Source organism: Bufo gargarizans, chromosome 10 (assembly GCF_014858855.1).
Source record: "Bufo gargarizans isolate SCDJY-AF-19 chromosome 10, ASM1485885v1, whole genome shotgun sequence".
NCBI classification, from domain to species: domain Eukaryota; kingdom Metazoa; phylum Chordata; class Amphibia; order Anura; family Bufonidae; genus Bufo; species Bufo gargarizans.
In genome coordinates, this window is record NC_058089.1 from 16,494,723 (window position 1) to 16,519,382 (window position 24,660).

At 45.9% G+C, this 24,660-nt stretch overlaps 1 protein-coding gene across 1 annotated transcript; it reads right to left on the reverse strand.

Moving 5' to 3' along the window:
• Window positions 1–1,331: 1,331 nt before the first annotated feature.
• On the reverse strand, window positions 1,332–24,121 carry LOC122920322 (catalase-like). The gene is made up of 13 exons (XM_044269742.1): window positions 24,056–24,121; window positions 16,893–17,061; window positions 15,853–15,963; window positions 13,396–13,526; window positions 12,390–12,494; window positions 9,075–9,200; window positions 8,078–8,269; window positions 7,160–7,312; window positions 5,779–5,917; window positions 4,703–4,830; window positions 4,324–4,431; window positions 3,963–4,043; window positions 1,332–1,440 (listed from the first exon to the last, which is right to left on the reverse strand). Exons 1-13 carry the CDS (start codon window positions 24,119–24,121, stop codon window positions 1,426–1,428), a joined length of 1,524 nt encoding a protein of 507 aa, XP_044125677.1. The 3' UTR covers window positions 1,332–1,425.
• Between the last annotated feature and the right edge of the window lie 539 nt (window positions 24,122–24,660).

Sequence of the window (24,660 nt, forward strand, 5' to 3'; positions counted from 1 at the left end):
ATGGACACACGGAAACGGTATGCACACGGAGTAACTTCCTTTTTTTCGCGGATCCATTGAAATGAATGGTTCCGCATACTGTTCCGTAACGGACACGGAAAGAAAATACATTCGTGTGCAGGAGCCCTTAGGCTGAGTTCATATCACCGTTTAGCTTTCCGTTCTTCTGATCCGTCAGAAGTAGAGAAAAACAAAAATGAAAACAGGATGCTGTAAAAAAAACGGAACCTGTTGCATCAGTTGTCATCCGTTTGATCCGTTTCCGTCTGAGATCTGTTTTTTTAAACAGGGAAAAATTGTCCTGCATGCAGAACTTTTTTTCCCATCTAAAAAAACGGATCTCAGACAGAAATGGATCAAACGAATGACAACTGATGCAAGAGGATCCGTTTTTTTACAGCATCCTGTTTTTGTTTTTTTCTCTATTTCTGACGGATCAGAAGAACGGAAAGCTAAACGGTGATATGAACTCAGCCTAAGGGCTCATTAAGACGGCTGTAGTGTTTTGCGGTCCGCAAATTGTGGATCCGCAAAACACAGATACCAGCTGGGGGCAGGGAAGTTCCGCATTTTGTGGACCGCACATGGCTGGCACTATGATAGAAAGGACTATTCTTGTCATAGAAGTGAATGGATCAGTGTGGCCGCGCTTGGGCAGTGTGCTTCCTATTCATTTCAATGGGACTTCTGAAAATAGTCAAGTGAACCACTCGGCTAATCCTAGCGATATACGCCCATTATCTCAGATTCAGGTTTCTGGGCCGTGTGCATTACGCAATTTGCGGACCGCACAGGGCCGCCACTGTCATAGAAAATGCCTATTTTCGTCCTACAATTGCGGACAAGAATAGGACATGCTTTATCTTTTTTGCGGGGCCGCGGAACTGACTGACCGTGTGCTGTGCACATCTTTTGCAGCCCCATTAAAATGCAGAACGGGTGCTGACCCATTCATACGGTTGTCTGAACGAGCCCTAACCTGAAGGAAGTTCACTGAAATATGTCTCACTCCAGATCATTTGATCATTTGAATGGAATCAATCATAGAATAATTATTTTGGGGACAACTCCTTTATAAAAACAGCTCTGTTATGTTGCCACCTAGTGGCTGATCGTTTTATAACAGTCTGTGGGACTCAAATTCCATGGATGGTCGGCACTGGTCCAAACTGGGCATCCCAGCAGCAGCAGGACCTGTCTTCACCTGCCATAAAATTCACTTTTGATCCAAATCTTACAACTTCAGGAAATACAGGAGGCGTCATCATCAGCAATTTTTGAGTTTGAGGGAGAAAAGAGGAAAAAATATTTCTTAAAAGCTTTTTTTGGTGAAAGTATCTGTGGGTCTAACCCTATGGGAGGATAACATGGAGAGATGATATGGCTCAGTGTGCGCTAACGTCCTGTAACACAGGGCTCTGAGGTTTACTTTTCTTGTGCCTGAAAACAAAAGAGAAAAGTTATACGCCCTGCCATAAGTAAGTAACAATAAGTAACAATAAGTGTACTACAGTACTGGCCTGTGTGCAAGGTGATTACATTTACTGAATGAAGACATGAAAAGTAAAGCCTAAAAATGTTCTTACACCCGAGTAACACCCGAGGGGTGGGAAGATGGAGGCGGCTGGGGATCCATCGACCTCTAAGGCAAGAAGGTCCCTGTGCTAATGTCAGTAACTTTCCTGCCCCCTCTGTATGTCTCTAAGTACCTTTCCTGCCCCCTCTGTATGCCTCTAAGTAACTTCCCTGACCCCTCTGTATGCCCCTAGGTAACTTTCCTGCCCACTCTGTATGCCCCTCAGTAACTTTCCTGCCCCCTCTGTATGCCCCTCAGTAACTTTCCTGCCCCCTCTGTATGCCCCCAAGTAACTTTCCTGCCCCCTCTGTATGCCCCTAAGTAACTTTCCTGCCCCCTCTGTATGCCCCTCAGTAACTTTCCTGACCCCTCTGTATGCCCCCAAGTAACTTTCCTGCCCCCTCTGTATGCCCCTCAGTAACTTTCCTGACCCCTCTGTATGCCCCTCAGTAACTTTCCTGCCCCCTCTGTATGCCCCTCAGTAACTTTCCTGACCCCCCTGTATGCCCCTCAGTAACTTTCCTGCCCCCTCTGTATGCCCCTAGGGAACTTTACTGACCCCTCTGTATGCCCCTAGGGAACTTTCCTGACCCCTCTGTATGCCTCTAAGTAACTTCCCTGACCCCTCTGTATGCCCCTAGGTAACTTTCCTGCCCCCTCTGTATGCCTCTCAGTAACTTTCCTGCCCCCTCTGTATGCCCCTCAGTAACTTTCCTGCCCCCTCTGTATGCCCCTCAGTAACTTTCCTGACCCCTCTGTATGCCCCCAAGTAACTTTCCTGCCCCCTCTGTATGCCCCTCAGTAACTTTCCTGACCCCTCTGTATGCCCCTCAGTAACTTTCCTGCCCCCTCTGTATGCCCCTCAGTAACTTTCCTGACCCCCCTGTATGCCCCTCAGTAACTTTCCTGCCCCCACTGTATGCCCCTAGGGAACTTTACTGACCCCTCTGTATGCCTCTAAGTAACTTCCCTGACCCCTCTGTATGCCCCCAGGTAACTTCCCTGCCCCCTCTGTATGCCCCTCAGTAACTTTCCTGCCCCCTCTGTATGCCCCTAGGTAACTTTCCTGACCCCTCTGTATGCCTCTAAGTACCTTTCCTGCCCCCTCTGTATGCCCCTAGGTAACTTTCCAGCCCCCTCTGTATGCCCCTCAGTAACTTTCCTGTATGCCCCTCAGTAACTTTCCTGACCCCCCCTGTATGCCCCTCAGTAACTTCCCTGCCCCCTCTGTATGCCCCTAGGTAACTTTCCTGCCCCCTCTGTATGCCCCCAGGTAACTTCCCTGCCCCCTCTGTATGCCCCCAGGTAACTTCCCTGCCCCCTCTGTATGTCTCCAAGTAACTTCCCTGCCCCTTCTGTATGCCCCCAGGTAACTTCCCTGCCCCCTCTGTATGCCCCCAAGTAACTTCCCTGCCCCCTATGTATGCCCCCAGGTAACTTCCCTGCCCCCTCTGTATGCCCCCAGGTAACTTCCCTGCCCCCTCTGTATGCCCCCAGGTAACTTCCCTGCCCCCTCTGTATGCCTCTAAGTAACTTCCCTGCCCCCTCTGTATGCCCCCAGGTAACTTCCCTGCCCCCTCTGTATGCCCCCAGGTAACTTCCCTGCCCCCTCTGTATGTCTCCAAGTAACTTTCCTGCCCCCTCTGTATGCCCCCAGGTGACTGTCCTGCCCCCTCTGTATGTCTCCAAGTGACTGTCCTGCCCCCTCTGTATGCCCCCAGGTAACTTCCCTGCCCCCTCTGTATGCCCCCAGGTAACTTCCCTGCCCCCTCTGTATGCCCCCAGGTAACTTCCCTGCCCCCTCTGTATGCCCCCAGGTGACTGTCCTGCACCCAAGTAACTTGCTTTCCCCTTCTCTATACCCTTATTCTCCTCTCGTCCTCCAGTAAAGGATGCCCCATTTGGTCATACGTCTCCTGATGATCTCCTATGATCCCCCATGAGACCTGATCACGGTAAATGTCGAGTTCTCTACTTCCTAGGCCCCTGACCTGTGGCCCGGGTGTACACCAGGGTGTACATGCTATGGGAGTCATTTATTAAGGCCGGCGTTTTAGACGCTGGTGTTAATAAGGCCCTGCGCTGGCGGTGGAGTTATGTAGAGGCGCATCCACCATCGCTTCTAATTCTATGACAGCTCCCTCGCTGCCATAGATTTACACCATTTTGTACACCTAAAACAGGCGTAGAATATGATGAATGAGATAGGCCTGCCGACCCGTCTCTGCCTACTTTTTTAGACCTGGCTTGAGTGGGGAAAAGTTGCAGATTGCGTCGCAAAGAACCTTTGCACTGAAATTTGCACCAGAAGTAGACCTGATATAGACGTATTTCCGTTAGTAATCACCCCTATGTCTCTAGGCGCGCTCATCATTGTCTGTTTTACCTTCTTTGCTGCTGCCAGTTTGTCCAGCTCAGCCATCACCCGTTGCCCATAATCAGGATGCACATCTGTAAAGTTCTTGACCTGGAAGTACAGACCTCACGTTAGCTTCTCCACCAGCACGCCGGCCGGCTGGACTCTCCATGTCGGTAAGCTGCCGCCTATTAGCTGCCGCCTATTTATTTTCAGCACAATTGTGATCAGCTTCGCTGCTTTGTCTTCAGATAATCGGAGAGTGGTCTGAAACCCACCTCCAGTCTCATCAGAGGCTCAGGCTGCTTTTACCCGTCCCTCCCCTATGCTTTACACTGCAGCTCTGCCTGCCTAGATTGGCATTGGGTGCTGTGCAAGAATTATAGCTTACCGCTCTCTTCTGAATGAACAGTTGGGCTCCAGATAAACTTTCTGCAATGTTCTCACAAAGCTCCTGCCGCTCGTCTTCTGATAAAACCTCGAGATAGAATTTCCTCACCTGGCAAAGACACCAGAACAAGAGACTTGTAGAAGTTGGACTTCAAGGAGTCAAACTAGAAGCCAATGCTCACCACATAACGGAGACAACCCCTCTCTCCACACAACCCCAGGTCACCCCATCATTAAACAGGCCCTGTCCTCTTAGGCCTATTTCCCCAAATACTATGGGGCCTACAACATTCTGTGACCAGATTTAGAAGAAAAACTGAGCAGAAGAGCAGAGCCGCTCAATCGCCGACCAGATAGACAACATTATGGGTAATACCTACCTGAGACACGTTATCTTGTGAATCGTCATGCCTGATGACATCTCCAGACACGAAGAAGGAGCTCTCTAGGAACTTAGGACTGTGCTGGGGACCCCCAAAACTGTTTGGATAATAGTTTGGAGCATTTCCTTAGAGGAAAATGAAATGTGATTTAGGTTCCAGCAGAACGAATGACATATAATATGATATAACATCCTATGGGCCAACTCCTGGATAAGCCAGACCCTAGAACAAGAGGCCTTTATAGGAGCAGGTTCTTGGAGGCATGGAGGTGGAACAGTCACGGCGGTCTTTCCCTCATAACACCCATACTGGCTTGATTCACGTCCCTGGCACAGGGATTTATCACCTTAAGGCCTCTTTCCCACGGGCGTGTGCGCCCCATTGCCGTACTGCGTACCGCATTTGCGGATCCGCATGACACGGGCGCCGGATCACGGATGTGAACCCATTCACTTCAATGGGTCCGCAAATCCGGAGATGCGGAATGGTGTGGAACGGAACCACGGAACCCTACGGAAGCACTACGGAGTGCCTCCGTGGGGTTTCGTCCCGTACTTCCGTTCCGCAAAAAGATAGAACATGTCCCGGCGTAATGGCCGGATTGCGGACCCATTCAAGTGAATGGGTCCGCGATCCGATGCGGCTGCCCCACGGACTGTGTTTGTGCATTTTGCGGGCCGCAGCACGACCACGGGGTGCACACGCCTGTGGTAAAGAGGCCTAAGTCGTTCAAAAATCTTGCACATGCTGTCCACGCTGGGCGCACTGGCACTTCCCCAGGAACTAAAAGTAGCTGGCGCCAGCACCAGATTTGGAAGATGAAGGATCTCTGCGACAGGGCTGTCAATCAAGCCAGTATGACCAGTCTGGAACCAGTATGAATCCACCTCTATGACTCCAACAGTGGCATTTACATACAGCACGCGCGACATTTAAAGTGGATCTTTAAAAAAATGCAGACTATACATGATTGGTGGTGGTCCGACCAGTGATGGGAAAGCACGGGTACTCCGATTTATACTATATAATCTGGCAGAACGATTACTATACAACAACTGTAAATAATAACGTACCTTGATTGTTACCCATCGCCATGAACCCATCTCTCTGGTGGTTTGCTACTTGGCAGTTTATGGGGGAGTTTACCGGAATCTGTGCATAATTGACTCCTAACCGGTAGCGCTGGGCGTCTGGATAGGAAAACATGCGGCACTAAAATGGATAAAACATTATCAGCAAGCGAAAATACTAAGGCCTGCAGCTATCAATAGCAATTACTGTTATAACCCCTTTAATGACAGTCGTCGGAATGAGCGCTTAAAGGGGTTATCCAACCCCTATTAAGCCCCCAAAAGAATAGGCATTTATTTCTATCATAGTGCCGGCCATGTACGGTCTGCAATTTGCAGAACGCATATGGGCCGGCATCTGTGTTTTGCGCACTGCAAAACACTGGTTGTCTGAATGAGCCCTTAAAGGGGTTGACCGACACCTATAATGCCCCCCAAAATGCCTGGGAACCTCATACAAGTTATACATACCCCGCTCTCGGGCACCCATGTCACTCCTGATGCCCGCATGGCCACCGCTGCATCTCCCCGCCACGCAGATCCAAACATCCTGCGACGGGGCCGATAGCAGGCCGCGATGGGGATGAGCCTCCCTAGCATTGCGGGTGATACAGCGGTGGGCATCAGGAGCGACGCCTGTGCCAAGGAGCGGGGTAAGTATAACCTGTATGAGGTGCCCAGGCATTTTCGGGGGCATTATAGGTGTTGGATAACCCCTTTAAGGGCTCATTCAGACGACCAGAGTGTTTGGCAGTGCACAAAACACGGATGCCGGCCCATGTGCGTTCAGCAAATTGCAGACCGCACATGGCCGGCACTATGATAGAAATGCCTATTCTTGTCCACAATTGCTGGCAAGAATAGGACATGCTCTATCTTTTTTGCGGGGCGGCGGAACAGGACTATGGATGCGGATAGCACACGGTGTGCTGTCTGCCTCTTTTGCCGCCCATTGAAATGAATGGGTTCGCACCAGTTCCGCAAACTTGCAGAACGGTCATCTGATGAGCAATAAACTGATGAATTTCACAATGAATGGGACTGGGCAGCCTGCAATGTATGCGAATACCTGCAGGATGCAGAATTTAAAAGCAGTGCCAAATTTTAATACAAATCTATTGATCAGTGCAATAAAATAAAATAAAGTCCCCATAGCTGTCCACGTATACACAGGCCGAACTAATAACACAGCTCTCTCCCCCCCATCATTTAGCATCTGATTGGGCAACCATATGTGTAAAAACTTCAATGATGTGACCAGTAACCATGGGACTACATGTATAAACCTGGAATAGGGCCTCACTCCACCAGGACCATCAAGCGCTAGTGGGTTTGCCGCCTACCATATAACACTGTAATATGTACATAAGAAGCAATTTCTTACATGCAGCATCTTGTCAGGACTGGGCTCTATTCCCGGCACTAAGTTATGGGGTGAGAAGACGCTCTGCTCCACTTCAGCAAAGTAATTGACTGGATTTCTGTTCAATGTAAAAGTACCCACTGGTATTAAAGGGAACTCTTTGTGGAACCAAACCTGTAAAGGGTTAAGTGTAAAAAGTCAAACACAGACATTAGACATCATCCTCAACTGAAGAAAAGTTCACTGGCGCAAACCAATTGTTTCTTTATTGTTCCAGTGCATCTATAATGAAAAATTAAAGCTACTTTATAACTTCTCTGTAGATCTCTGTCTCCATGGTAACAGACTGCAAACAAACTCAGTGTAGTCTGATCCTGCAGTCACCTTATTCTTCCTAAGGTACATTTGGCAGGTTAGTAAATAGAGTAATAAGGCTTTCCTACCGAAGTATCCAGGCTGAGAAAAAATCAACACTCAATAATACAATTCATGGTCTATGGTCAACTATTTCTTAGGGCTCATCCACACGAACGTATGTATTTTGCGGTCCGCAAAAAATATGGATGACGTCCGTGTTCATTTCGTATTTTGCAGAACGGAACAGCCGGCCTCTAATAAAACAGTCCTATCCTTGTCCGTAATGCGAACAATAATAGGACATGTTCTATTTTGTTGCGGAACGGACACACGGAAATATGGAAACGGAATGCTCACGGAGTAACTTCAGTTTTTTTTTGCGGACCCATTGAAATGAATGGTTCTGCATAAATATACGGAACGGACACGGAAAGAAAATACGTTTGTGTGCATGAGCCCTTATGGAAATGCTCTTTCAAAACCAGTGAGTCCATTCACAAAATGTATCAATGTGTGCAAAAAATACCGAATGACCTGGAAATTGTTTTATCGCTATAAGCCATTTAATAGTCGTCTTCTTACCTTTGTGATATCAAAAGGATTAAATGGCATCTTCTCGGCTTGGTCTAAGGTCATGACCTGGATGCACAATCTCCACGATGGGAAGTCCCCCCTAGTTATTGCGTCCTCAAGATCTTTAATTGCATAATCGGGAATTTTTCCAGCCAAAGTCCTGGCAGCCTCTTTGGACAGGTTTTTTATCCCCTGGTTAGTCTGTTAACGGAACAGGGTAAAATATTTTTGCAAAACAAAATGTAAAAGTCAAAATCAAAGAAAAACACGATGGAATATAGTACAGAACTGCTGCTTATGCATTCCAGAAAAAAATTCTGATAATCAGTGGTGAAGGCATCTGAACACTACACGGTACAGTTGTTTTTTTTAGCAGTGTGATCAGAAGGTGCTCTCCTGTTGGAACCTCCAGTGATCAGCTCCGGGGGGACCTGGCAGAGAGTGCTCAGTTTCCCTGCAGTGCCACCACAGGAAAAATGAGGCATTACGCTGTGCCCATTGAAATCTATTGCACAAACAGGTCAGGTCCTCCAAGGAACACAGACCAGGGCAAAGAATGGAAGTGAAATTCCAGTGCCTTGTAGTCAAATATTTTGCACAGGATACATATTACAGAACTGTTGCTCTGATCAGGGGAGGACTGGGAACCTAAAGTGGCCCTGGAAAAAAAAAAAAAAACTAAAAGTGGCCCCAGATACCACAGTGCAGCACAAAATACTGCTGAAATGAATTAATACTGAGAGTATCAGATATCTATGTACCTGGTTCTTGGCCAAGAAGATGGCCTAGGTGACCCTCTGGGCATCAGCCCACCAGGAAATTTCACTGTAGGGTCTCTGGCCAGTCCGCCGCTGGCTCTGATAATCAGTGGCAAAGGTATCTGAGCACTACAGAGTATCCCGAGGCGAATTTTCAAGTTAGGGTGTTTTTGCACAAAATATACCAGCCCGATGCAGAGTAGCTTTGTGGTGTGGCAGACACGATGATATGAGCCTCGGATACATACTTTGCAGTGGAATTTGGCATACACGGCCTCCCCTTTGGCATTCACTAGTTTATATGCATGGTTTGAAAATCCATCCATGTGTCGGTATCCATCGGGAATCCCTCTGTCGGTATATAACTGGGTGACCTACATGTGGACAGGATGAGGAATGATTAACCATTTTCTAGTAACAGAGGTATACAGTATATATATATATACAAAATATAGTCATGAATTATTACATGCGGCTATTTTATATAAGCAGAGCGTAGTATGAAAATATTATACTAGGAATAATTTATAAAGCAAACTCATTGCACCAAATGAGCTTTATAGCTACTGGATGTATGGAGATGGCAGGTACCAGAATGTGTGTATAAATATTACATAAAGCAGGAGATATGCCCCCATAAGAGTAACAGTGCACAAATAGAACCAGAGATCATATAGTGTCACATAGTGTCAGCCACAGTACACATATAATGTCAGTCAACCACAGTGCCCACATAATACCAGCCATGGTGCCCATTTAATACCAACCATGTGCCCACATAGTACCAGTCACGGTGCCCACATAATACCAGCCATGGAGTACACATAATACCAGCCACGTGCCCACATAATACCAGCCACGGAGCACACATAATCATAGCCACTGTGCCCACATAATACCAGCCACGGTGCTCACATAATACCAGCCACGGAGCACACATAATAACAACCATAGCGCACACATAATAAGCCATAGTGCCCATGTAATACTAACTACAGTGCCGTAATAATGTCAGTGCCCACATAGTATCAGTGCACAAATACAGGCACATCTCAATAAATTAAAATATAATTGAAAAGTTAATTTATTTCAGTAATTCAATTCAAAAAGTGAAACTCATAAATCCTATAGATTCATTACACACAGAGTGATCTATTTCAAGCGTTTCTTTCTTTTAAATGTTGATTATTATGACTTACAGCTAAGGAAAACCCAAATGTCAACATTTCAGAAAATTTGAATATTATATAAGGCCAATTAAAAAATAATTTTTAATACAGAAATATTGGCCTAATGAAAAGTCTGTCCACTATGGGGCACATTTATTAAGGCCGGTCCATGTCACCGCCAGTTCTGTGAGAAGGTCTGGCAGACGTTCTTCTCTACCTCTTGCATGACGTTTTTTGTTTTGGTTTCATTTTGTCATCTCCTTTCCTTCTCCCAGGTGTCACCTATTTAGACTAATTGTCTCCCTTTATATTCCCTCCCATACTGCCTCACTTTGCGGTTTATACTACTTCCTGGAACTTGCGCTGACCTTGGACTTGATACAATACAGTGGACCATCACCAGCAGATGACAAGGCTCCCTGAACCATCACACAGGACCTCAGGCAACTTGCATTGTGTGCCTCTCTACTCTTCCTCCAGACTCTGGGACCCTGATTTCCAAATATTTCCAAATAAAATGCAAAATTTACTTTAATCTCAAAACAGGACTGGACCACTGAGCAACAGTCCAGTCCTTCTTCTCCTTAGTCCAGGTAAGGCCTCATGCACACGACTGTTGTGTGCATCCGCGTCCGTTCCTTCATTTTTCACAGTTTAGCGGAGGTCCCATTCATTTCTATGGAGCTGTGAAAAAAAAACTGATAGTCCTCAGTTTTTTCTCCGCGTCCGTGATCCGTGATTCCAGTCCGTCCAAAAAATATTATAACCTGTCCTATTCTAGTCAGTGGAAAATGGAGGACAGACCCATTCAAGTCAATGGGTCCGTCAAAAGAAAACGGATGCACAACTGGTATGTCATCCGTGTCCGTGTCCGTTTTTTTCTACAAGACCTTGTGGAATAAAATTACACTTTTCATTAACCTTCCTTTTTTTTTCCCCTGTCAGACAAAAAAAAAGAAGACACAAGGAAACACAACTGAAGCAAAATCGGACACGGACCACTGAAGCCAAATCACTGCATGAGGCCTAAGACGCACCTGACGTTGTCTGTGGGTCATCAGTGGCTTGACACAAGGAATGCGAAAGTTGTAGCCCATGTCCTGGATACGTCTGTGTGTGGTGGCTCTTGAAGCACTGACTCCAGCTGCAGTCCACTCCTTGTGAATCTCCCCCAAATTCTTGTATGGCCTTTTCTTGACAATCCTTTCAAAGCTGTGGTTATCTCTGTTGCTTGTGCACCATTTTTTTTTAACCACACTTTCTCCTTCCACTCAAGTTCTCAAGTTTCCATTAATATGCTTGGAAACAGCACTCTCTGAACAGCCAGCTTATTCATCAATGACCTTTTGTGGCTTCCCCTCTTTGTGGAGGGTATCAATGACTGTCTTCTGGACAACTTTCACATCAGCAGTCTTCCCCATGATTGTGTATTCTGCTGAACTAGGACTGAGGGACCATTTAAAGGCTCAGGAAACCTTTCTAGATGTTTTGTATTGATTAGCTGATTAGTGTCTACAATATTGAACTTTTTTTTACAGAATTCTAATTTTCTGACATACTGACTTTTGGGTTTACTGAGATAAATTAACTTTTCAATAATATTCAGAGATGCGCCTGTATTTGTGCACTGATACTATGTGGGCACTGACTTTATTACGGCACTGTAGTTAGTACTATATGGGCACTATGGCTGGTATTATGTGTGCACCGTGGCCGGTATTATGTGTGCACTATGAGTTCCACTTTTTGAATTGAATTACTAAAATAAATTACTTTTTCGATGATATTCTAATTTATTGAGATGCACCTGTAATGGTAACCATACGACTGTCTTAGTAATAGCCATAGTGCCCATATAATACTTAATGCAAGCCGTAGTGCACACATAATACTAGTCCTATTGCCCCATGTTATCAGTAATAATGCTCCATGACACCATTGATAATATCCACAGCTATAGTACACAAAGCTAACCTGCTATAGTGTCCTGTAATTCCAGTGATAACGCCCAAAATAAAACCGGAATAGTGTCCGTATAATAGCAACCACTATGGCCCCTAATGCCTAATGTCATATCATCCACAGGCATAAAGCACAAATAAAACCAGTAATAATGACCTTATAGCAATAGCCATTGTGTCTCTGTCAGCACCCCTTCTCTCTGAGCCAAACCTTCTTTTCAGAGGTCATCTCAGTTCTGTCTAGCAGTAGCGGTCTTTAATGATCTACAGAGATGACTTCCTAATAGGGATCCAATTAAAAAGTCAGCAGCCGCCATTAGATGGGCCATGGGGGGTGATTCCATATTTGTCTTCAGTCACCTGGACCTACCACCAGATTAGGTTAGTGGGCAGCTGAGGATGCCCACAATGATTCATGTAGGATATCTGGTACCTCATGTAGGGTTTCAGGACGCAGGCTCATAAAATCCCATAGCATGTTTGGGTCTTTACGGTGTGTCTGGGGGTTTCTCCTCTGAGCATGTGAAAGAGACGGAAACTACAAAAGAAAAGATTATGAACTGTTATTTATAGTAGAACCTTCATGAGACCAGTGAGATAAGATGACATAATATGGAGTCTCTGTATTACTTTAGATAAATGTGTAGGTCACACCAGCATCCAACCATTGTTTTGAGATGTCCCTTCCAAGAAAATACATTGATGGTGGCACTCTAGTGCCATGGCCTACAGCCAGCTATGGGCCATGATCTCCAGGTTATTATCAAGGTAATTCCCATAGACCACTATTTACAGGATTATATAGTCAACAGTGATAACCCAAAGACCAGTGGAGGTCAACTGGACATATTTTAGGAGCCTCAAATCTGACTCTGATCAGGGTTGCTTTAACAAATTGATTGGTCTGGTGCAGAAATTTCATGAGTGGGCTTCCCTTATCCCCCTCACACTCGGCAGGTGGCCTCATTAGCTTCTACTATTTGTAGGACATCAGTGGTCACTGAGGCATCCTTCCACGGAAGTGTCCTCTCTCCAGGTTGATGTTCTACCCAACCCAGCCTCGGTCATATAACTTAGGTTGGGGATACAGAATAGGTGCACCATTTGCCCTTAAGGTTCCATTGGTCCTGGTCCTAGCTCCATCATAAGGACTGCACACCGCATTCAGCCAGAGCAGGGTCAAGGACTAGGCATCCTAGTCAAGGACTAGGCATACAAACAGCCCAAACATAAATGAATATCATAAAGGCAGCTACATCGTATGAATGTGCCTTCCCTTCGGGTCCAGACACAAGGATCACATTTGGTCCCCGGGTTGGGTATCAATGTGTAGACTAATCCAAAAAACTGTATGGCATGCTGGCAGAGAAGAGGTGTCCAAAGTCCTCCAATATACAGGTGAGATGAAGAAGTAGAATGAAGATGGGGTACATACTAACCAGTATGGGGTCTCTTATGAAGAATACTGGGGTGTTGTTCCCAGTAAAATCCCAGTTTCCTTGTTCTGTATAGAATTTAACAGCAAATCCACGAGGATCTCTGACAAGATCGGAAGTCCCCGATTCCCCAGCTGCAGAAATAATCATGTAAAATGTAAAAGAAGTCACATATACAAGACAGAAGTCTAAATGCTGTTTTTATGTATTTCTAGCTCCAGGAACCCATATGGGTTATTATGTGGAAGTGCCTACTGTTGTGTAGGAGTGCTTTCCAGTTGTTTACTAATCCAGGTAGACTTGGCCCATGGGTGTGAGCCTTAGGAGGCGTTGTTCTGTAATATACAGTACATGCAGATGGGACGATGGGAAGTGGAGATATTCAGCCCTTTCAATGCATAGGTAAAATTCTACATCAAAAGCTCTTCTAAGTGTTGACTTCCCCTTAAGGGGGTTGCAGGGAGAGTGCAAGGAGAGTGCAGGCAGACTGCAGGGAGAGTGCACCTCCATGTCCATCACTGTGCAGTATACCTGCGTTCATAGCTAATCCATTCTGTTAGTGAAACAGCTACTGTACGTCACTATTAAATGCAGGTGTAATATATATCGCCGTATGCATCACTGTGCAGTGCACGGACATTCAGAGCTAATCCGATCTGTTAATGATACAGTTGTTATACACTACGGCCAACAGACAGATGCCTGGACCCTCCAAAGGAACGGACAGTGGCAAAAGTGATTATGTGGCCAGCACAAGTAGCAGCAGAAGAAGGGGGTGGTAGAAGCTGCAGTAACAGGTCCAGAGCTGCCACTGTCATCCAGCGGTCGTGCTTTGACCAACAATCCAGCTGTATTGGAATGGTTGACTCAAAGTCCACAATCATCTCAAGTAACAACAGATACACACAGCCAGGAATCTGTGGGTTCCTCTGACACCACGCTTAGTTGGCATGGACCAGGAACTGCCACTCACCTGTCCTAAACCTGCCTCTTGCTTTTGCTACTCCTTTGGCTAGCCAAGTAATGATAGCCGTCGGCTCTGCTCCTTTGTGGGGACAGTCAGCAGTTACAGGCCAGCCCAGACTTGGAGGAGAGGTCAGCTGCGGACTCCTTTAGGCGTGCAACTACTGATGATGACATTTGGGTGGGAGGATATGTTGCGAGAGGTCAGGCTAGTGCTCAAGAGACAGGTGAGGGTGACACAAGTGACTTGCAAACCTATGTAGATGATGATGTAGCCGATCGCATGTGGGAGCCGGGTGAAGAAGAGGCATCATTATCATCAGGGGGAAAGGGTAGCAGGGTGCCCGTGAGACACCAGGGTGGAAGCAGTGGGAGATCTGGAGCCAAACATGGCAGAGGTACACAGTCCTTCATCCAACAGCGCAGAAGCTGAACGTGCACCTGGCCAAGTTGCTGGTACTACAGTCCCTTCCTTTCCATGTTATTGACTCTGCACATTTCAGAGAACCGGTGCCCACCCAAGGTGGAGAGTACCAAGCCGACATTTGGGGGCATAGGTACTCCAAAGTGAACTCGCCTGCATCCCAAAATGTTGAGAAACTAACCTTCATAAAGTTGAATCAGACGTGTATCAACCAGAATTTCCGGACACCGGAGCCTGATGCAACAGAATAGATCAATCTTCCGCTAATGACCATACTGTAGTGTGTTGCGACACCAGAATATTCAGCAAAATGGGCCTTTACATCTGGCCGCCACCATTCTGATGCTTCCACCCGCCTGCTGCCTCTACTGCTATTCCTATAATGGGGCTTCTTGGCCTACTGATATGTACATGTTACATTTTTGCAAGGGGATGCATGCCACTGGGCCTTGCTGTCACACTGCTGTTGTTGGGTTCTGCTACTGCTGTGATCTGCCACCATCCCCACTCTGTCATGGGTAGGGTTGCCACCTTTTCCTAAAGCCAAACCCGAACAGAAGGGAGGGAGGGTGGGCGTGTCTGAAGTCAGCGCCGCCGTGGGTTAGCATCGCATCACTCCCAGCTGATCGCTGTGCCCGGGTCTGAGAAAGGCTTGGATTAGAAACCCGGACTGTCCGGGTCATTCCCGTACGCGTGGCAACCCTAGTCATGGGGCCACTACTTGAATATTGGTGCACTGCACAGTTATGTACACGGCGATAAATTGTAGCAAAATCTGTAGTTCAGCAGTCTTCTCCACTCTCCCTGCAGTTTAATCTTCCAAGCCTTCACACTAAGATTGGCCCATCAAGTGAGAAGAATAGGATTGGGCACATTGGGCTGGGTATACCTGATTTATCACGGTTCGTGACAAATTAATTCAGAACTAATCAAATTTCTTCTTGAACTTCAGAATTTTTCAAAACTTTGCTCTTCTCTAACTGACAGTAGTTCCATCTTTCTGTTACCAGTTATATAGTAGAGAGTACAGCTCTGGAGCATAAACTGCTGCTCTAACAGAGCTTACGGCTTACTTGTAGTGGAGAACCTGACAGCTACTGGCGTCTTCTTCCCAACATACTCAAACACTTTGGCTTTGCAATACTTGGTGATATCATGAGTGACTTCAAAAAACCCGAAAGCACCTGGAATATAAATGAAGAAGAAGAATCTGATAATCCAATTTACAAAGTAGAACATTCATTTAGCAGAATGACAATGTTAAAGGGCATCCGTTGACCTGTTACATGTGCACTTGGCAGCTGAAGGCATCTGCTGCTGGTCCCATGTTCCTATGTGTCCGCATTGCTGAGAAAAATTATGTTTTATTATATGCAAATGAGCCTCTAGGAGCAACTGGGGGCGTTACCATTACACCTAGAGGCTCAGCTCTCTCTGCAGCTCCTGCTCCCTATGCACTTTGATTTACAGGACCAGGTGTGAGGACATTTTCACTGCCCGGTCTTGTCAATCAAAGTCCAGAGGGTGTGGCAGTTGCGGAGAGAGCAGAGCCTCTAGGTGTAATGGTAACGCCCCCGTTGCTCCTAGAGGCTCATTTGCATATAATAAAACTACATTTTTCTCAGCAATGCGGGCACATATGAACATGGGACCAACACAGATGCCTTCAGCTGCCAAGAGCACATGTAACAGGTCAGCCAGTGTCATAGGTACAAAACTGCTGACAGATGCCCTTTGAAGGGAAATTCCACTTTTTGGGGTCACAATTTGCCGCACACCATAAATGACGTTAAATACTGCTCTGCTTTCCGTAACTACTACACTGAGATGAATGAATGTCTTCTCCGTTCACATCCGAATCTAAATTCCAAATGGTGCTGGGTTCCAGAGAGCAGTGCATGGTGGGGGCTTAGATGACCGTTACATAGTTAGGTCACATGTCTGACAGCAGGGCGGAGCTAAACCGATGTCAGTTTCCATGGGCGACCAGCAGAATTTCGAAAGCAGCTCAATAGCAGAAAGGACATTAAATCACTCAAATTGGTGCAAGAATTGTTACAGAAAGAGATTTTTAGTCTTGTATAACCCCTAGCATCCTGTCAGACCTTCTTACCGGCACCGCGAGCGTGTACCACCCGCTCTGGAATACGTTCGCGGACAAAGTGAGCTAATTCTTCAATGAATACTGAATCCTGGAGGAGCAGTGGCCCTCGAGGGCCCACTGTCAGCGAACTGGTTTTATCTCCAATGGGAATCCCGGACGCTGTTGTCAGAAGCTCGGGCTATGGAGAAAGAAGGGAAAGCTGGAATGTTGTTGTAATGGGAAAAAAGTAATAATGGCGACAATTATGTTGGACAGGAAGTAATAGGGGGATGGGGCAAATAAAGTATTAGTAGTAGTAGTAATATAACCTGCAACTGACACTGACATCACTCTGGTGGGCCATGATTGGGTGCTACTGCCACGATCAGTGGGGGTCCGCCAAGTCCCCCTTCACTGCATAGGAGAATATCTCACATATACTTTTATTTTATTAATTAAAACATGTATTTTTTTTTGTCTATATTTTTTATTATTCTGTGTTCTGTATATGATTATGGGGACGGCCATCGTGCCTGAGTTGCTGTTAACAGTATTCAGAGATGTGCTTTACAACAGCCACATGGACCATAGAAATCGAAAATCTGGAGATGACGTTTTATAGAAGAGGGGAGCGTTGTGGGCATGCTCTGTGACCTGTGCAGAGGTTATTGTGCAGGGAGGGGGAGAAAATGAGCTGCGACCGTCAGCTATTGTGAAATGGGATCCTGTGCTATATATATTGCATTTCATTGTAATCCTACTTGTGATGATATTGAGATGACTGCTGAGAAGTGACCTCTGCAGAACAGGAAGTGTCAGACTATGATGAGGCTCACTGATCAGAGTGAAAATTGCATTTTAGTTAAAAAAAATATGGATTGGGACATGGACAATTAAAAGAAAATTCTACATATTTTAAAAACTATGGGGGTCATTTATATTAGGCGTATTTCTGGCGGCGCAAAAGTTTTTGCACCACAATCTGCAACTTTTTCCTGCTCACGCCAGGTCTAAAAAGCGGGCAGGCCCGTCTCATTTATCATTATCTACGTCTGTTTTAGGCCTCTTGCACACGACCGTATGTATTTTGCGGTCCGCAAAAAATACGGATGACATCCGTGTGCATTCCATATTTTGCGGAACGGAACAGCTGGCCCCTAATAGAACAGTCATATCCTTGTCCGTAATGCGGACAATAATAGGACATTTTCTATTTTTTTGCGGAACGGAAATACGGAAACAGGAATGCACACGGAGTACCTTCAAAAGGGAACGGAAACGGAAGGAAAATACAGTTTGTGTGCAAGAGGTCTTAAGCATAGACAATGGTCTAAATCAGTGATGCCCAACCTACGGCCCGCAAAGCCGTGTCATGCGGCCCGCAACGGCACAGGCAGCAAAGTGATGCTGCCTGTGCCTGCAATCTCCCCGCCCAGCGCCGCCTCCTAGCTAATTTATTCACTGCACTTGCCTCTGTGAAATTGAAGAGAAGCGCCGTAATCTCGCACAGGCGCACTGGCAGAGGCCAGGAAGACGGTGCATGCGCACTTCGATGGCTCTTCCAGTGCGCCTGTGCGAGATTACGGCGCTTCTCTTCAATTTCACAGTAGTTATGCCCAGATATGTGCCCCCTCACAGTAGTTATGCCCTGATATGCGCCCTCCTCACAGTAGTAATGCTCACACGTGCCCCCTCACAGCGTTTGCATTTCTTTCTGGCAAAGCTACCTGGCCCGCGAAATTTATACCAAGTCTAGTGCGGCCCTCAGACGAAAAATGGTTGGGCACCACTGGTCTAAATGTAAGACAAGGGCAAGGAAGCTGTCTTAGATTTAGGAGCGGCGGTGGACCTCTTCATAACTCCGGCGGATCCACCGCCAGTGCAGGTTCTTATTAAGACCGGAGTCTAAAACGCCAGTCTTAATAAATGTGCCCCTATGTTCACCATAAAAACATGATCCCACAGTATACTGTATACGTGATTTACTTCCTGTATACATATTTCCTTTAGAGGAGTACTCCAGGCAAAACTGAAGCACTGTGTTATGCTTAGTGCCAGGTGTGAGGGGGCGGAGCATGACACGGTAGGAATAAAATGACCCATATGGAACACTAGTGAGGATGCTTGGCAGACGGGCTCAGCGATATAGATTAACCTAATTTAACACTAAATGTTTCTTTGCTGCATCATAGCACTTCCCCGGCTCGTTACCATTTCTAGGGAGCATGGGTGAGACCGTTGATGGCTCTGAATATTACAAGGTAGTATAAATCATTCCAATTAATTGCAGGGCTGGTTGACAACTCCCATGTAATCTGCCTGAAGTTTAAGACTTTATTTTTAGACGCAAATGAATTTGTCCTCAGAATCCTACAAATACAAAAACAGCTTCAAAAATAGCAAATCAAAAAGGTGCTTCATTTTATATCTGAGACATGATAAATGAATGGTGGCATATGATGACCTTGTTTGATCAGCCATCTTGACCCTCCCTAAATTTGGATATAAGGCTACGGCAAGTTGGACATCATAAAGACAAGCTCCATGCAGATTTTGCTCTTTGTTGCTCTGGAGTCCAGTATATGGATTGCCCCCCTCCCCCCAGTTGTCATAGACAAGAGATGGTCCCTATCAAATGATAATGCACAGACTTCTACCAGGGTGGACTGACCATAGAACCTGCAGGGAAATTTCCCAGGGGGACACCCAAGGCCTCCTCATGGTAGCCAGCCAGGTCCATAAAGATATGATGCTCTCAGCATTAATGAATGTAGGAGCATCAGGCACTTATGCACCAGGCCAGCAACCGCAGGTGCCCTCCTGAATTCAACTGTATTGCCGTCCTCAGGATGATGATACAGTTTCATACTGTTGCGCGGTCAGCAGTATTTTTGTGCTGCACTGTGATATTTGGTTCTGGGCATTATTTTGGTCTGTACTACAGTATTTCTGGCCCCGACTACTTCTGTTGCCCATGCCTACATGTATTGGCCAAGCCTACTTGTGTTGAGTTTGGACCAGCCTACAACATGGGGCCACTTTTAGGTATTTTTCCAGGACCACTTTTTAAGTTCCCAAACTGCCCCTCTCTTCTACATACAGCTTTAGTGTCCTCTTACATGAGCTGTTACCGGCCAGTAATAGAGCAGATGTTCGGTGCTCATTCAAAGTACCTTTCACACAGTTCAGTGGAAAGTAAACGGGGGTGAATGATCGCTATTATTATTGTTCATCCCCTGTTCACTTTGCTTATTGTCAGCAGCACACCCCCCATCTACACACGGAGATTTCTTGCCAACAAACAACTATTTTGGGTGCCTTGGGTGCTTTACTTATTGGTTGGGTGATCAACAGTACCTTTACACAGGCCAATTATCGGGATCTATTTGGAAAGTTCTTTCCCAATAATTCACCAGATTCGCAGAACTGAACCCGGACATACCCATAATTTCACCCAGGCAGCCCTCCTGATGTTGGCATCAGAGCATTTCATGCTCCGACGCTCTCCCTTGCCCTGTGCTGGATTGCGGAGGGCAAGCGATCTTTTATTTACAATAACACAGTGCCGGGCGGAGGCTTCCACCCAGCAGTGTGTTCGGTGACGTCACTGGCTCTGATGGGCGGGCTTTAGCGCTGTCCTAGCCGTTTTACAGGCTAGGGCAGCGCTAAAGCCCGCCCATCAGTGCCGGTGACGTCATCGGGCTCACTGCTGGGCTGAAGCCTCCGCCTGGCAGCCCCATGGAGAGCCCGGTTCATCACCGGAACTCTAGAAAATGCCTTTGCCCTGCTGCAATTTAGCGCAGGGCAAAGGAGAGCATCGGAGCATAAACTGCTCCGATGCTCAAGTCAGGGGGCCTGCCTGGGTGAAAATGGGGATATGTCAGGGTTCAGCTCTGATCCCGGACAACCCCATTAATGGATATTAATGGGCCCTTAGTCATATCACATTATACATTCTGCATTATTATTCTGGTCTGGGGACACCATAATGAGGTTATGTGGAGCAGGTCACTGTGTCAGCTAGCAAGGCATTTGGTACAGGAGATTATAGCCTTCAGATAAGTAAGATCAGTAGTAATTAACAAATCATTAAAAACTTCCAAAAACAAAGACGTAAAAGAAGACTATAGTTAAAACCTGATACAGTATGGACATATATTATAAGACTAGGGATGATGAGTGACGTCCTGGCCCTCTAATTATACAGCAGACCATATAGAGCATGTTATGTATGTATACACAAGAAAGTATTCAGTGCCCAGTCAAGGTGGAAGATCTCATGTAAATTTTTTCCAGTCTGGTTCTCTCATTTTTATTCAAGGATAAGAGGCATCATAGATGCCTGGCATCCCTATCCACTGCCTCCTCAAGAAAAGCAGAACTGAAGGCCAGATTGCAGAGCGGGCAGGTGACAAACTAGGGGCCCTTCACCACCCACCCTTCTTGTCGGCAGTTCAGAATCCAGGTGGACAAGTGGCCATGCATGTGGGTGGCTCTCTCTTTTGAATCTAAGGGCGTCTTAGACTCAGCTGTCTCTATAACTCTCAAGACTTTAGTAGAGAGGGCCATGCACATAATGTAACCTAAATGTGGCTGGGATAGATGGGTCAGTTAAAATTTGGGTCATCTCAATTTTTTGCCCACGTTTTTGCCCACCAATCTTGATCCAGTCTTGTGTATATGGCTGGTCTAAAGGAGAAAAATCAGGCAATGGCAAATATGCAGCTCAATGTGGCCATCACAAAACCTTTCTGAAGTCTTGTTCAGGGGTGAGACCATCGTGTGTTACATGATCTAAATCACACATGTATCATACATCTGGACAACTGTGACTACAAACAGCCTTTTCTTGGGTTGCGGTGGTGGACATCTACCAGTCATTTACAATAACACTCATATGTAGGTCAGATAATGATTGGATCTAATGGACCAAACCATTTTGACCATTTACATCAGGGATGCCCAACCCGCGGCCCTCCACTGTTGAAAAACTACAACTCCCAGCATTCCTGGACAGCCTACAGCTATCAGCCTACAGCAGGGCATGATGGGAGTTGTAGTTTTACAACAGCTGGAGGGCCACAGGTTGTAATTTTTATGCTTGAATCAGAAATTACTAGAGTAGAGTAGCTACATGTAATGCCAACCTAAGAACCTTAACTAAATATTGCACTGTAATATAATAACACCAAGTACATAAACAAGAAGACCTAGTCTGAAGTAAGTGAGGATTAGCAGCCAATAGAGATGGTAATTAGGTGGTTATGTAAGAGAAAATAAATGATGGTTATATAGAGTGCAACCTCGCAAAGGACCATGTTTTTAAGAAGACCACCCCTGATAAAGACCAGGGATTGTGATTCCCTTATATCTTATGTATATTAACCCTCTTCTTTCAGAGAACCACCCTTCTAAAAGACCATTTTCTTACTTCAGTTTTAGAGGGTCATCTCACTGTATATACAGTAGTTTAAAACCTTTTTAACATGTTTACTCCAAAGAAAAACTGTGAAAAATGTCAACAAGAGGGGTAGCCAACTCAAAGAGTTCCAATATGCCTACTCATTATAAAATGTATCACCGAAAGATCTGGTCTAGGTCAGGGATGGCCATCTCAAAAGAAGAGGTCCAATATGTTCAGCAATTAGTAAATGTATGACTGCAAGATCTCATCTGGATCAGGGGTGATCATCTCAAAGATGAGGTCCAATATGGCAAGTGATTACAAAATGTATGAGAGAATGATTTGGTCTAGATCAGGAGTGGCCATTTCAAAGAAGAGGTCCAACAAGACTAGTGATTAGAAAATGTATCAACAAAAGAGCTGGTCTAGATCGGGGATGGCCATCTCAAAAGAAGAGGTCCAATATGTTCAGCAATTAGTAAATGTATGACTGAAAGATCTCATCTGGATCAGGGGTGATCATCTCAAAGATGAGGTCCAATATGGCAAGTGATTACAAAATGTATGAGAGAATGATTTGGTCTAGATCAGGAGTGGCCATTTCAAAGAAGAGGTCCAACAAGACTAGTGATTAGAAAATGTATCAACAAAAGAGCTGGTCTAGATCGGGGATGGCCATCTCAAAGAAGAGGGCCAATATGTCAAGGGATTTTGAAAGCTATCACAGAAAGATCAATTAATCATGGGTGGTCATCTCAAAAGAGGTTTTTCTAAATGTAGTTTCACATAGGCTAGGGCTACACAGAAACATTAAATTTGTGACATTGTATCTAGTCATTGCCAATGGGGTCTCATTGTGACCCCTGACACAGCTCAACCGCGTCACAACAGAACTTGGATTTTTGGTTGCAACTTTTTCATCATAGACTCCAATGCAAGCCAACTCAAGCTTTCTACAGTAAGGCTACTTTTTCACAGCCCAATTGCAAAGTCCTGAGGACATTAAAGGGTTTCTACCACTTCGGTGTCACATATTTAGCTGTCAGACACTAGCGATCCGCTAGTGTCTGCTCTGCCCAACCATCCTAATATAATTGCTTTTGGGGCAGCCGTTTTGCTAAAAAAAGAACTTTTATTAATATGCTAATGAGCCTCTAGGTGCTATGGGGGCGTCATTAGCACCTAGAGGCTCCGTCTACCTTCAGAAACTGCCGCCGCCCAGCGCGTCCCTCCAGCCCGCCCATCTCCTCCTGAATGCGATCCTCCTTGTGAGCGTATGTATTCTGCGCATGCGCAGTGAATGTCTGACAGCTTCCTTGCTCAGACATCTCCACTGCGCCTGCGCGATGACGCCATAGTGCTCCGAGGAACAGGCGCAGTGGAGATGTCTGAGCAGGGAAGCTGTCAGACATTCACTGCGCATGCGCCGAATACAGGCGCTCACAAGGAGGATCGCATTCAGGAGGAGATGGGCGGGCTGGAGGGACGCGCTGGGCGGCGGCAGTTTCTGAAGGTAGACGGAGCCTCTAGGTGCTAATGACACCCCCATAGCACCTAGAGGCTCATTAGCATATTAATAAAAGTTCTTTTTTTAGCAAAACGGCTTCCCCAAAAGCAATTATATTAGGATGGTTGGGCAGAGCAGACACTAGCGGATCGCTAGTGTCTGACAGCTAAATATGTGACACCGAAGTGGTAGAAACCCTTTAAGCTGCACAAACCTGTGACCATGTAGCCCCAGCCTCCTCATATTCTGTTTTAAATGGGTGTAGAAGATGAAGATCATTACCTGACCATCTCCGGCTTTTTGCCCAGTCTTCTGGTAGTGAGCACTATACAAACATCTGCCCGCCATGATGACAAGTGTGTTCTTTGAAGCTATTAAGCATGACATTTATATAGCACTGGTGTCACTTGCACCTCCCTTCGGCTCAGGTATGCAAAATGCCGCAGCTAATAAACATCCTAATTATACAGTATGGCACCATAAAAGAAGGACGGTGTTTGTGCTTCGGATAGATAGAGCCCTGCAGCGAGACTGCCTCTGGGTTTACTATGCATTCTAATGGCCAAGACTATTTGCAAAGGATCAAAAGTTGAAACAGAAGGAGAGAAACAATTAGGAAATGTAACTAATTTAAAATCAAAATTTTCCTTGCACCCTGTCCATGGAGTGTAGAGATAGCTGTCACAAAAAGGACCCCTGTGCTTGAGAGGGCTCATAGGAGAAGACTCCAGTATTCTAAATGGCACATGGTGGACCTGATGCAGATTTTGCATCGGGCCCCAAAAGCTACCACGTACATCTGTGCAAGTGAGCTTTATATGCAGTACGCTAGAATAGGGTACTTGCAAACTGTTCAGAATTTTATGTTAATGCCTTGTAATGCAGAA

What these genes read in the sequence shown, in the direction of transcription:
- LOC122920322 (XM_044269742.1), bottom strand. Translation starts at nt 24,121, where the DNA reads ATGGCGGGCAGATGTTTGTATAGTGCTCACTACCAGAAGACTGGGCAA. An exon ending in ATGCCAAATTCCACTGCAAA is followed by an intron (nt 8,270 to 9,074) that starts GTATGTATCCGA and finishes TTCCGTTAACAG; the next exon opens with ACTAACCAGGGGATAAAAAA. An exon ending in GTCCTGACAAGATGCTGCAT is followed by an intron (nt 5,918 to 7,159) that starts GTAAGAAATTGC and finishes TATCCATTTTAG; the next exon opens with TGCCGCATGTTTTCCTATCC.